This window comes from Cyanistes caeruleus, chromosome 17 (genome assembly GCF_971803275.1).
Source record: "Cyanistes caeruleus chromosome 17, bCyaCae1.hap1.1, whole genome shotgun sequence".
NCBI lineage: Eukaryota > Metazoa > Chordata > Aves > Passeriformes > Paridae > Cyanistes > Cyanistes caeruleus.
This window is the reverse complement of record NC_141717.1, coordinates 16,821,552-16,834,713: the sequence shown is the minus strand read 5'-3', so window position 1 is coordinate 16,834,713 and position 13,162 is coordinate 16,821,552. Positions and strand designations below refer to the sequence as shown.

At 38.9% G+C, this 13,162-nt stretch overlaps 2 protein-coding genes across 4 annotated transcripts; one reads left to right on the top strand and one right to left on the bottom strand.

Moving 5' to 3' along the window:
• Positions 1–288: 288 nt before the first annotated feature.
• GNPTG (N-acetylglucosamine-1-phosphate transferase subunit gamma) lies at positions 289–9,542 on the bottom strand. Of its 2 annotated transcripts, XM_023937080.2 has the most exons (11): positions 9,434–9,542; positions 9,299–9,353; positions 8,976–9,043; positions 6,837–6,891; positions 6,641–6,724; positions 5,507–5,600; positions 4,107–4,221; positions 3,481–3,563; positions 3,102–3,230; positions 1,621–1,702; positions 289–471 (listed from the first exon to the last, which is right to left on the bottom strand). In XM_023937080.2, the coding sequence occupies exons 1-11, from the start codon at positions 9,540–9,542 to the stop codon at positions 344–346; spliced, it is 1,002 nt and encodes a 333-aa protein (XP_023792848.2). In that variant the 3' UTR covers positions 289–343. The 2 variants fall into 2 exon arrangements, with proteins under 2 accessions (XP_023792848.2, XP_086710206.1); XM_086854080.1 differs by lacking the exons at positions 6,837–6,891; positions 8,976–9,043.
• On the top strand, positions 9,515–12,901 carry TSR3 (TSR3 ribosome maturation factor). 2 transcript variants are annotated; one of them, XM_023937081.2, is made up of 6 exons: positions 9,515–9,622; positions 9,720–9,936; positions 10,767–10,960; positions 11,701–11,874; positions 12,598–12,661; positions 12,740–12,901. In XM_023937081.2, the coding sequence occupies exons 1-6, from the start codon at positions 9,541–9,543 to the stop codon at positions 12,870–12,872; spliced, it is 864 nt and encodes a 287-aa protein (XP_023792849.1). In that variant the 5' UTR covers positions 9,515–9,540; the 3' UTR covers positions 12,873–12,901. The 2 variants fall into 2 exon arrangements, with proteins under 2 accessions (XP_023792849.1, XP_086710207.1); XM_086854081.1 differs by having other exon boundaries at positions 9,521–9,622; positions 9,720–9,915.
• The last annotated feature ends 261 nt before the right edge of the window (positions 12,902–13,162 follow it).

Sequence of the window (13,162 nt, the reverse complement as noted above, 5' to 3'; positions counted from 1 at the left end):
TAGATGAAATAATATGTCCCTAGCATTGTATTTAGGACCTTTATTACAACATCTTTCAGCACTAGTCTTGAGCTGGCTTGTATTTACTCCAACTTCTACTACACTTGATCAATGAAAATAGCAAAAGCTGGGACTAGACACACAGAATCTGTAAATTTGTGCCAAGTACTGGTCTTAGCAAATCAGTGTTACAAATGCTATTCTCATAATGGTGTGCCCTCACTCCACTGCACTGTTTTAGGGCAGAAATTCAAAAAGTCAAGAATACTCACAAGAAGGTAAATCATCTTTTTTGCATAATACATGCTGAGTTTAATTTATATTCTGTACCACCCAAGTTTCTTCATACAGTGTAATTCCAAATTCTTGTATTGCCATGCAGGTGCTTATCATCCTTTGACCCATTAAGAACTGATGCCATCGATGCAGATGCCAGTTGGTGACTTACATACTCAATACCGGTATTTCCAGCTGTAAAATTTAGTTTTTTAATAAGACAACAGTTATTTTGGCTTTTAAATAGCAAAACATTTTTGTCACAGAATTCACTAAATAATTTTGAAATAAATCATCTAGAGTAAACTGAATTCTGCTTTTGATTATACACTGCTAATGTGCAATAATTAAAAGAACTATGCAATAATGGAAAAACAACCAAACAGGCAAAAATACTGTGCAAATTACATTGTTAATAGTTTAAATGTGCAGACATGTTCTACAAAATTTTTATATGATGTTTTTTCCTAGAAAAATTTTTCAAATCAAAAAGAAAACATTAACTGTGTCACTACTTTTAAGCTAATTTAATTAGGTCAAAGGTTCTTTTTTCATTTGTTGAAATGCCAATTCTGAACATACAACCTGTAAAATAAAAGATATATGTATTTATGACTATACACTTATGCCCGGACATTAAATTCTCCTTTGACAAATAGTTCATGTAATAAAGGGCTTGATGGTCTGGAAGGAATGCAGGAAAAACAAACAAACAAACAGAAAACCAACCTACAAACCCCTAAAAAAAAAAAAAAAAAGAAAAAGAAAAAGAAAAAAAAGAAACAACTTGTCTGGAATTAATCCAGATAAGCCGTGCCCCTTCATGGGCAGCACCAGTCTTTCCTTCTAAAAACTGCATGTGATACGGTACTTACCTAACAGAAATCAAAGAGAGGGGAAAAAAACCAGGCAGCTTCAAAAAGGGGAAAAACTAATCCAAAAAGATATAGATAAAACTTCAAGTGTTACGAAAGAAATCAGGCCTCGTGGTTAAAATATAGAAAGTGGAGTTACTTAAAAGACACATTTGTGCTATTAATGATGTGATATAGATTTCCTTTTATGTTGGCACCTTAAGGACTGTAGACAAGCTTCAGTTACAACAGCCGTCAAAATTTTTCTATAAAGCTAGAATTTCAAGTCATCAACACATTTTTTGAGGACAAAGTAAGTCCTTGTGCATAGGAATCAAAACCTAAGTACTTATTTAAAACTTTGTCTACTAAATTTTACTGTCATATTTTATGCCAGATTATTTAACTGTTGCTGTAATTGAAAACAACATTGGGGTATTAACATTCTGAGCTGACAACAATGGAAAAGAACGATACCAAAAAATCTCACCAGAATTTCCTTGGTATGCAATACCATGCTGACCTAATAAAACTCTAAGTTTCTTTATTTCTTCAAAAAGTTGCTTGTATTCCTAAGAAAGAAAACACATTAAAAATAGTTCTCCCACTTTTCAAATACGTACCTGAATTGGAACCTTTTAAGAAAAAAATGCCTCCGTGCACAGCTGTTACACCTTTTGACTTTAAGGATCTTAAAATGCTTGTTCCAAGAACACAGCGCAAATTTTAGAAAAAGATACATGTCTGAGTTGCCAAAAGAGGAGCCGGCTTTTTTCAAGTCCAAGAGTAAGATTTAGAAATGTTTTCTGGAACTATTTCAAATCTGTCCTGCAACTAGCATTTTATCGTAGGACAAAATCTAAAGGACTACCCTTATTTTATAATTATCATAATTCTGCAGTCTGGATATTTGTCAGCTTCTCAACTCTTGACCTAGCAACTTCATGTTCTTGCTTCTCAGCAATTTCTGTTAACTAACAGACAGGGATTGCTGAGTTCTTTTGAGACTCAAAGCACATACCTGAAATCTCAGAGAAGCCCCTATTTTTTTTTTTGTGTGTGTGTTTTGGTGTTTACATAAATAAAGCTAGAGCAAAAGAATAAGTATTTAAGATTCTTTGATTACCAAACCAGCCAATTTATGTCAATTAAGCTATGATGAAGCCAGAAAAAGTAGAAATTATTAAATACTGTATTGTTAATGAGTGGAAAAAAAAAAAATCACATAACTGTTCCAGCTCCTATGAGATCAAAATGGTGATCTTTATATTAAAGTATATTCAGCTTAGCCATGGTTTTATTTGGTTATATTCATGAATTACTACATGGTGTTTTGTCTTTGCTACATTTTTCAAATAAAAAGACAATAGCAACTGCTACTCTGCATTATAATGAATGAACTCCTTTCCATGCTCTTTTTCTGACAGTCAGGTTGCACTCTTTTAGGCCGAGCACACCTTCTACCTCTATTTTCTCCATTCCAGTTCTGTTGCAGAAGAACTGTTGACATACACAAGAGTCATTCAAAAATAAATACAGCCATTCTGCCTATTGCTTGTGCAACAGCCAATATATTCTTACACAAGTGAGGGTAATTATCCAGAAAGAGAAGTGTCAACATTCTTGAGGTTGCTTACACATTTATCTTCACTAGTAATTCCATCCTGTCTCCCAATTGATATTCCCCAGGAGTACCTACAAGGTACATAACCCAAGCACATACACTAATTCCTTCATAACCCCCATCTTCTTACTGAGCATTCATTTTTGCTGGTTTGTTTTTGACTTAGGGGGCTATAATAAAAATACTGAATCACACTATATGCAGGCTGTTACATATGGAAACCAGAAAAGATAACCCCATGAAGAGATTCAGCTGAATACCAAGGGAGTTTACATAATGCTATCCCACTGATATTGTCATACATTAAAAAGGTGGCAATTCCACATTGTAAATATTATGCTCTATACCTTACTGCATTTTTCCACTGTTTCAAATTCCAGAGTTATTTTCTTACTATGTTTTTCAACTTCATTTTCTTCTGTTGCTTTTAGAAGTCCTGCTTCCTCAAAAATCTCTTTCAGAATTTTTTTGTAACCCTAAAAAAGAAAGTTTCCAAAAGGTGATAGATCAATCTATTCAACTCTTATCTCTGCTTGCAATTTGTACTTGCCATTCCAAGTCCTCAAGCTTCATTACCAGTTCATATAGTAGTTACAGAACATGAAAATTACTATTTGCCAACTGCAGAATAAATGCACCTACTCCGAAAGGAGAAACTACAGAAGCCAAGTTTGGCTATTTGACAGTAACGTTTTTATCAAATAGAGTTGGAAAAAATTAATAAACCTGATCAGTTATTAGTCCATCGTACAGAAGCTGCTCTGCTTCATCCCACTTCCTTTGCAGTGCTTCAGTCAGAGTTGGATAAACTGAAAAATGTAAGTAAAACCATATAAACATCAAGAGCACTGTCCTGCCTTAGTTAATTCCTCCTCTAGTATCATGCAAGAATATCTGTTGTAAGAACTCAGTGTTTCTACACAGTACACAGTCTCTACTGCTTTCAAGAGCTTGCCTTACACTTAGGTTGTGCTTCACGCATTTGAAGTGTCTGGAGAACGACTAGAAATTTTTCTTGTTTCGAGATACAAGGCCTCGTATTCCTTTGCTTAGTGTAACTCCAACTGAGCTTTTTTGTAATGTAAGTAAATGGGCAGATACGACAGGGCTTATTCCTACCGTTTGAGAAAAGAAAAAAAAAGCCAAAAAACATTCACTGGGTCTACACTAGCAGTGACAATTTATTTGAGAAATACCTGTGTGCTATATTGACTGGGATTTAAAAAACACTTCATATTATATGTTAACATTTCATACCAATTTATATTAAGGTACTAACTCAACCTAGAAATGGACATTCTGAGGATAGCGTAATATGCCAGCTGTTCCACAAAGTATTTTTTAAATCTTACCTAAAAGTGAGTGGGGATGGCACACAAGAGGAGTCTCAAATGTCAGAGAGTAAACGCAAGTACTTGGCTCAGACACATAAGCCAATTTATTGCTCTTTCCACAAACAAGATGAACCTAAACATCAGTAAAAACAAAGATGAGCAAAAAAAGTCTACGTGAAACAACACCATCACTGATGTTCAATCTGCTGTGTTCCAATGCCAGTAGATGCATTGCTCGACACACTGTCATGTCGAAGCTTCCAGCGCCTTTTTTTTTTTCTCCCGACAGAAAAAACATCGTAACAAGGACACTGTCCATTTATTTTATCAAATGTGAAAATTGTTTTCTCTAATGGGAAATTATTCTCCCCACCAACCACTGTTCCTTGGACTACTAAGCACCCTATTTCCAGCAATAATGACAGTAAAAAGGATGGTGAATAGGACACCCTTTAGAATCTCATCTAACATAAGCACGGTTTTCTTAAATTTTATTTCTGACCAATGTGCTAACTTAAGAATACAAGACACATCCAGACTGCAGAGAGTTGTTTTCACCTTTAGATTTGCAGCACCCATATTTTCTGTCTTCAAAATGAAATACCAGTGAAAGATTTAAATTACAATACCAAAGATCATACAGGAATATAATTTCTTTCTGCAGCTTCTATGGGAAATAAAGATGTTAAGCAGGCACCTCCATTAGAGCATAACGTTTTCACCTTGGCCAGGATATGGCAGCCAAGTTGGCAGCTAATCACAAGAGATTCAACAAGGCAAAGCACTGCGCCTGGCTCATGACAACCCCATGCACTGCTCCAAGCTTGGGCAAGAATAGCTGGAAAGCTGCCTGGTGGAAAAAGACCTGGGGATGCTGGTTGACAGGCGCTACTCATTAGGCTTGTGCTCCAGACCCTTCCACAGCTCCAGTGCCCTTCTCCAGACATGCTCCATCACTTCAAAGTCCTGCCTGAAATGCCCCTAGTGCTTGCTCTAACACCATGCTTAGCTTCTCAGGATGCTATTGTTACCTGCCTAATTAATTTCCCTCCTTTTTCCTGGATGTTTTTAATAGGCTGGCATCTTGATTTCAACAAAGAGCTCTTTTTCTTTATTTTGCCTGACACTAATTACAAAGCACTGTATTGTATTTCTACAGTAGTAATTATACCACTCTATCAAGGAAAAAGAGTTGCAAGTAACCGACAAGAAAACCTAAGTAAATGTCTTCTAAATTTTATCCTGATTCTAGCTTTCCTCCTCCAGTCATTCACACAGTTTGTGCAGGAATTCATCTTTCTGTTTTCTATCACAGCTTAAATGATGACTTCTTCAGGGTAGGAATGTTTCAGTTTGTAGTCTCCCAAGTGTATGCAGAGTCATGCTGTCTGAATTAGCATAGTCTACCGCTATTATACCTTTGTCTGTCTGCTCTTGGTTTCACAGGAGTCTCCTTCCCTCATCCACATTCCAATAAATGTGTTGTTGTCAATTTCCCATTCATGCCAGATTCTGAAAAAAAGAGGACACTATTTTGTTTTAAGTTACTGGGCAGAAAAATGTGAACCCTCAGGAAGAAGACCAACAATACCCTTAATACCATGTTCAATTTAAGTGTATGTACTTCATTTTTGTTGTCTTAGTATTTCCATTTCCTATAGCCAACTCCTTGGAAGCAGTGTAGTTTGTTATCCAGGATGCCATATAGGACACTTCAATAGCACTTTTTGAGAGCAGAGTTTTGGATAAAATTTCAGTTTGCAAACTATTTGCATTTAGAAATCTGTGTTTAAGTCCAGTAACGTTTATAGACAACAGTTTATAGATCAATCCCACAACAAATTCCATGAGGCTAAGTACCATATGCAACTCAGTTTGATTGCAGGATTTTTAGTGCTGGTGGAAGCATCTACAGAAACTACTGGTAGCTGTCTACTTCTGCTAGTCCTAAAGCAAATGATACCCTCAGCATGGTGATGTACCAGTTTCCTCACATACTGGCTTACCATTTTGCACATAGGAAAAAAACGAGGCATCTATATACAAAATATATAGAAAAGCAATGGTCTGATTTATACTTAGATTGATTTTAGGTATTATGATTTGGCAGTATTATGATCCAGGGTCTTTAACTACTTTGGGATACTTTTTTTGGGGTGTACATTATGTTTAACAACCATTAGGCATGAAGCACTCTTTTCATTTTGTAATTTTTGTATTTAACTAAAGCTGCAAATAGTTACTGGACATGAAATCTGTGCTAATATAAGCTGTATTTAGACACTATTGAATTTCTCACGTGAACATATCATACTTGCAGTTGTCATTCGTTATTAATCAGTCTCCAGCTAAAAGACGAGGTTAGTATTAATCAACAAAAAAAGAATCTGAATTTTTCAAGACAGAATATTTTTACGTATAACGCCTTGGGAACTAACATGACATAAGCTGACCGATGGAAGAATCTTATTTTTAAAACTGTCTCCTTTTTGCAATCTATGAAATGGCCTGCTGACACCATAGCTAAAACGTAAATGGTCTAAATGCCTCACCCTAAAATCCCACTATAGGCATTCCATCGAAAAGTCTGCTCATGCTGAGTGACATTATGGAATGGACAGAACTCATACTTGTACCTTAAAATGAGAGAAAAGAAACAGAAAATAAGAAAGGTTTCAGACAGGAATAAAAAAAAATCTATTTAATTCCTATTAAGTATATAAACAAATATCCAAATCCATTACTCACGTGGATTCCATAAAACTGAAACACTTGCCAGCAAGCCTAAAGAGATGTGCAGGGCCTAAAAACATCACAACATGACATAAAGGAAAAATAATGTTTTGGTTAAATTTAAGCAAGCTACTGTGGTGACAAAAGTGCAAGGAGTATGTGACAAATTTAGTTTCATGCTGTACATAAGGAAATTTTTATCTTCCATAAGAATTACTCTAAGTTCTCACTAGCACTATACTGGTTTGCGTCATGTTCTTTAACGTTTTTCATTCTCACAACCCAGAGAGATAGATAAGCCTCTTTCGACAACAAAAATGAGAGGCCTGTGTAAAAACATTTGGAGGCCGGGTCCATAATAGGAATCATCAGTGCAGATCCTGCCACAATCTAACACTGAAATCACTGAAACTCTTGTTTGGCAGCTGTCTCCAAATTCATCCAAACTCTGCAAGTTTATACTAGTAAAGCCCACTTGTTCAAAATATTGACAGTGCTGCATAGTTAAGGTTCACTGGGATTCTCTAACTGGATAATCCTTTTCACTGTTCGCCTTCACGGTCTGATCCAGGTAATATTTAACAAGATAAACTTTTTGCCGTCAGACAGGTCAGCAGTTGCAATTCTATTCTTGTATTATTGATTACAAGACTTGCTGTTAAAGGAATCCAAGATAGGTAACTTTTCATTAAAAAGAAGGTGAAAAGTTCTGAACGCTAGAAGAGTATTTCAGTATCTCTTGTGTAAGGAAATTTTCCTTGGAATTACTAAGTATTTATGAGGAAAGAAGAAAGGAGATTACAAAGCATATAAAGTAAAACCCCATCCTGGATTCTAATTCCCCAGTGTCAGGATTGTGAGGGTACTTTTTCCAGGTATCTAGACAAGCAATCCTACAAAGGCCAGACTATCAGAATCATGCCCTCCATAATGCTTTAACCACTGGGATACAGGCAGGTTCTCTTTCCCAAGTATTCTTCTGACTGTATGATCTTGCATTTCATTCTAGAGATGGGCTAGGCCAAAGGGTTTGCTCCTCTACTACGTGAAATCTGTGCCCCGGTGATTAGGATGCTCTCCCCGCAGATGAAAAGAAGCAAATGTGAGAAATGCATGAAATTCATGTCTCCCTTTCCAGGGCAGATGCTGTAGAAATTACCAGAACTATTACGACAACTGTTTTGTAGAAGAAAAGAACAAGTACGGTTTTCATGCTAAAGAAGTACTTGTGCAAGGCAAGGTTCCATGCCCTAGGTTTGCGCTCCATATACACTTCCAATTTTTGGCTACGTGTAAGATCCTACAACATAGAAAAAGGGATTTCTGGTGTGCTGTCCTTTTTTCCTGCTACATTTGGCATCTTTCCATCCTTCATTTTATGGCTAATCCCATATTTCATGTTTCACATGCAGTTATACACATTATACACTTGATATGAGTTTATAAAACATGAAAGAAAACATTAAGCATAATCACATTCAATGTCGTCATACCAAAATGCCTTTCTTGAATCTGAACAAGGTTTAAGTCTGTGCCTAAGCTTAGCAGAGAGACAAGATTCACTCCCTTTTGTTTAGTCTTTGCCTTCAGTGATTATCTGCTCCCCTCTATAGATGGCCTAGAATTTTTTACATTCCTGTTTATTTTACATAAGTGGTGTATTTACGTTGCAACATCTAGGCTGTGTGTGAAACTGAGCCCCTCTGACTGGTTCCAAGAGTACTTTTAGGACTTTTTTTTAAACTATTTTTGGGTATTAAGCACTACCAGATGATGGGATGACTTTTATATGACAATCTCAATGACATTGAGGACTGTGTCAAGAAGAAAAGAGTATTTACTGTGGAATAAAATCAAAATCTGTGACAGGCTAGAAAAGCACAGAATAAAACACATGGATAGTTCTGTCACAAAAAAACAGCACTAACAGCACTGGCACCTGGAACCACCACTGAAGTTAATCTAGGTTTTAATCCTTCAGGAGTACAATGAAATATATTTGCCTGTGCTTATTTTCCAGGATGCCTATAAAATCTCACGCAAAATTTGGTTCAGTGTGTGTAAAGTAGAAATAGACTATTTGCCCTGCAAACGAGTGCTGCTAAATGATGAAAACTGGAGGGGAAAAAAAAAAAAAGTAACGGTTGCATATACCTGATACTGCAGACGGGGACATCTTTGGCTGCAGCCTATTTGTTTGAGGCAAGAATGGGTTATTCAACCTTTCAAAAGAAGGAAAGTCAAACGTTTAAGGCTGAGTTATGCATCTGGCCGTGCCTACATCCTCCCCTACCTGTGTGTTTCAACACCGACAGCCGCTGCCCGCGGGCCAACGGGGGGGTCTGCGGCAGCGGCCCGGCTCGGCGCCCCATTCCCGGAGGGAGAAACGGGCTGGAGCGGGCACAACGGCACAGAGACCCGAACCCGCCGAGGGCGGGCGGATCGCGGGAAGACACGGCGAGCAGGCGACCACGTACCCGAACGTATTCGGCTCCTCCACGATCTTCATCTTCCCCGCCGAGGCGAAGAGACCTATTAGGAGTGAGCAGTTGGGCGCGGCGGATGGACCAAGCCGCTGGCGCGCCCATCCCCACCGCGGCCCCCGCACCTACCCAACGCCGCGCTCAGCGCCGCCAGCAGCAGCCGGGCCGCCATCGCCTGTTCCGCAGGAAGCGGAAGCGCGCGACACCGCGGGGCGGAGTCTCCGCCGAGCGCGGCCATGGAACGCGGTCGGCGCGGGGGCCGGCGCGGGGTTCGCAGCCTCGAGACTTTCGCGGCGGAAGCGGAGGCCGCGCTGAGAGGTGCGTGAGGCGCCACGGGACGCGGGCAAGGACAGGCGGGTTCTGCCGGGCAGCGCCGCGTAGCCGCTGGGCATTGATGTACACCTGCTGTTTTCAGCTTGCCTGGAGGGCGAGAGGGCCGCGGATGGGGACGCTCGGGAGGCCAGATTCCCCTGCCCCCTTGCCATGTGGGAGCTCGGACACTGCGATCCCAAGAAATGCACCGGGAGAAAACTAGCGCGGAAGGGGTTGCTGCGAACACTGCGCCTCCGCCAGAGATTCCCGGGCGTCGTCCTGAGTCCGCTGGCCACGGAGTACGTCTCTCCCGCTGACAGGTGGGGCCCCGGCGCCTGTTGGCAAAACCGGGGCGGCGGGAGAAGGCGGGGAGGCGCCGACTGTGAGGGAGAGCGTTTGGTTCATGCTGTATTAGGGAGAGCATTTGAACCACTGCCTCATGGCCAAAACTCACACGGAATAAAATTGACCTTCTTAGTACATTACTCTGATGCATGAACACGAGAAACAGCTGTTTTATTAAATCAGCTTAACATTTTTACACAGCTGGTATCAGATGAGAAAATCATCTGTAGATCTCACTGAGAAATCAAGGTGCACGTATTGTAGGTTAATTTCTTCAGAACATGGGCCTGTAGCTACTGTGTCTTTTATCATGCCATATTTAATTTCTTCGGTTAGACAACACAATGTATTGACCGGAAAACTTTTTTTCGGGAAATGAGAATTTTCTTCAAATGTGCCTGCAGAATTTTTACGAAGATATACTTACTCAGAGAAAAGATTTGTTTCTAGAAGCGGAGATAGGATAGCTGAGAACCTAAATCGGAACTTTTATGTATTTTAAGGTTTGATTGAATGTTACTATTAATCACACTTCTCTGTCACATTTTTAAACCTAGCATTATTCACTTTTCATTTTGTAATATACGGATAAACCTTTTTTGCCATTTGCATATTTGGAGGAAAACCACGCTATTATTCTTTCTTATTACATCGCTAGTATAGGCTCTTGTAAAGCCTGTGGGTTTTGATTGAGAAACAGGGGTTGCATGCAAGTTGGTTGCTAGTATAAAGTGGCAATTGGAATTCTCACTTCATCAGTATAATGGTGACAATTTTTCAAATACAGTGACTTTCTTTTTTTCAGGCGTGTCATTGCTCAGAGTGGGATTGCAGTCATAGATTGCTCATGGGCCAAATTAGAAGAAACTCCCTTTAAGAGAATGAGGGGGAGTCATCTGCGATTGCTGCCTTACTTAGTGGCTGCAAATCCTGTTAACTATGGTCGGCCGTGCAAGCTGTCCTGTGTGGAAGCTTTTGCTGCAGCATTTTGCATTGTCGGTAGGTTCAATTTGTCTGATGTGAAGTATGTTGCTAGCAATTCCTACATCCTTAATAAATCAGAAGAGATGGTTTACGAGAAAATACATGCTGTCACACAGGTCATCACTTTCTTGACTTTGGGATCAGATTGTCTAGCTTTCTTCCAAGTATGTGTTTCAGTGGCACTGAGGTAGCTGTGGAGTATTCATGTTAGCTACGGAACAGGACACAAACTGATAATTCTCATTCTGTCTGGATGGTGCTTAATGTTAGAAGACAGAGCATGAATCAATCCTTAGGCACCTTTGCCGGGCTTATAGGGCAAGGTCTGGGTAAGAACAAAAGAAACTGCCCCCCCTCTTGTAATGGTCTGCAGACACAGAACTTTGGTAAGAGAAATGCTCTACCATACTGCAGACAAATCTTATCTTGTGAAAATACGGTATGTACAACTGGTCTTGTACTAAGGGGCTGTGGGCTCTAGAGCTTGAATCGTTCATTACCCATACAAATTATTTTTATGTAACACTCGCTAAAAGGCTATGAACTGTTCTTGGATTCAGTTCCATGTTTCAAGTTAAACTGAAATTTGAAAATATTTGCAGTCTTTTCAAAAGTTTTAATCCTCTTACACTGAATGAAACACTGGCAAACCTCTTTCTATTGAATTGACATGTATGCACATACTGAACTAGAAACATGTAAGCTGAGTGAAATCTCACACTAAAGAAGAAAACTGATAATTTATTTTGTTTCAGGATTCCCAGATCTAGCCACCATTCTTCTAAGAAAATTTAAATGGGGTAAGACATTTATTGACCTGAACAAAAATCTCTTGGAAAAATACGCAGCCTGTCATTGCCAGGATGATGTGCTAAGCATTGAGAAGGACTTTCTAGCCTGTGTCCAAGAAAAAAAAGGCGAAGAAGTAGGTAAGAGAAAAACACAGAAACACTACACATACCCTTTTTCTTACTAGTTTCTTCACAGTCTTTTCCTTAAATCTCATGAAAATAATTAGCAAGGTGGGAGGTAAGTGCTTTGCTGATATGTGCTGTTCTGTTTTTATCCTGTGCTAAGTGTGCCTGTTTGACCTTTTTTCCCCCAAGCAAAATAGGTGAAAATGACTGACGCAATTTAACGCGGAGAGTAGTGTATTCACGGCTGAACTGTGAAGCAGTTTACCCCTATTCAACTAACCAAACTGGAAAACTTGGGAGCAAAATACGATGCTTCCTTGTTTTATATACAGATGTTAAAAGCAGATTATGAGTAAAAAGACTAGGAATTGAGAATGAACTGTAAGAGAAATATAGGCATACAGTCAGACAGCAAGTTAGTTACAGACATACAGTCCTCAATAAAGATGTTTAAAATGAGACCCATAATCAAAATAATTCATAAGTACAAGTAGTTTATTCCCAAACTCTTCCAGTAATTTATTGTTATCCCAGTATTTCATGCTGTATTCACAGGTGAGTGCTTGGTCTCATTCAAGAAGGCACAAAGAAAGGCAAATAATCAAGAACGTATGAAGAGATTATCCTAATTAGCATTTTCCTTTCAGGGTGATTAAGCCCTGTGAACTAGGCCAGGGGCTTACACTGTAAGAAAATGCTTTTTTCACCTTCTGCAGTTTTTCCTTCTTTTTCCAGATCCATTTGACGTTGACTTAGAAAAAGAATTTTCTAATCCCAACAGACCAGTCAATTCCTCAGGGTAATGAAATTTAATCTATATACTAGTTCTACTTACTATGAGTTATTCTGCTCTTAAAATTTTGAAAAATGTTTCCAGTCTAGCACAAAGCAAGGAAGACTCTGAGGAGGACAACATGAGTAATCCAGATGATGCCACTGAAAGCAGTGAAAGCACTGATGAAAGCAGTCAAGATGAAATAAACACCCCCAATAATCCCACGGAGTTGTAATACCTTGTATAAAGAAATTTTCTTGTGAATGCTTGAGTGCGTCTTGTTCATCTGTAACTTGGTGCTTAGCAAATCTCAGTCTCGGTGCAGGTTTGTAGGTCTTTTTATGCACAAGGGCTCTGGGTTATTTAATTTTTAGGTAAGTATGGAATGTTAAATTATTTTGTAAGGAGTTTGAAGCTTAGTTACAAGTTAAAAAATAACCCTGTATTCTAATCAACGTGTTTGGAAAGAGGTTCATAGGGGATTATTTTTAACTAATAGTATATTAGGTAAACTTTCTTAACTTC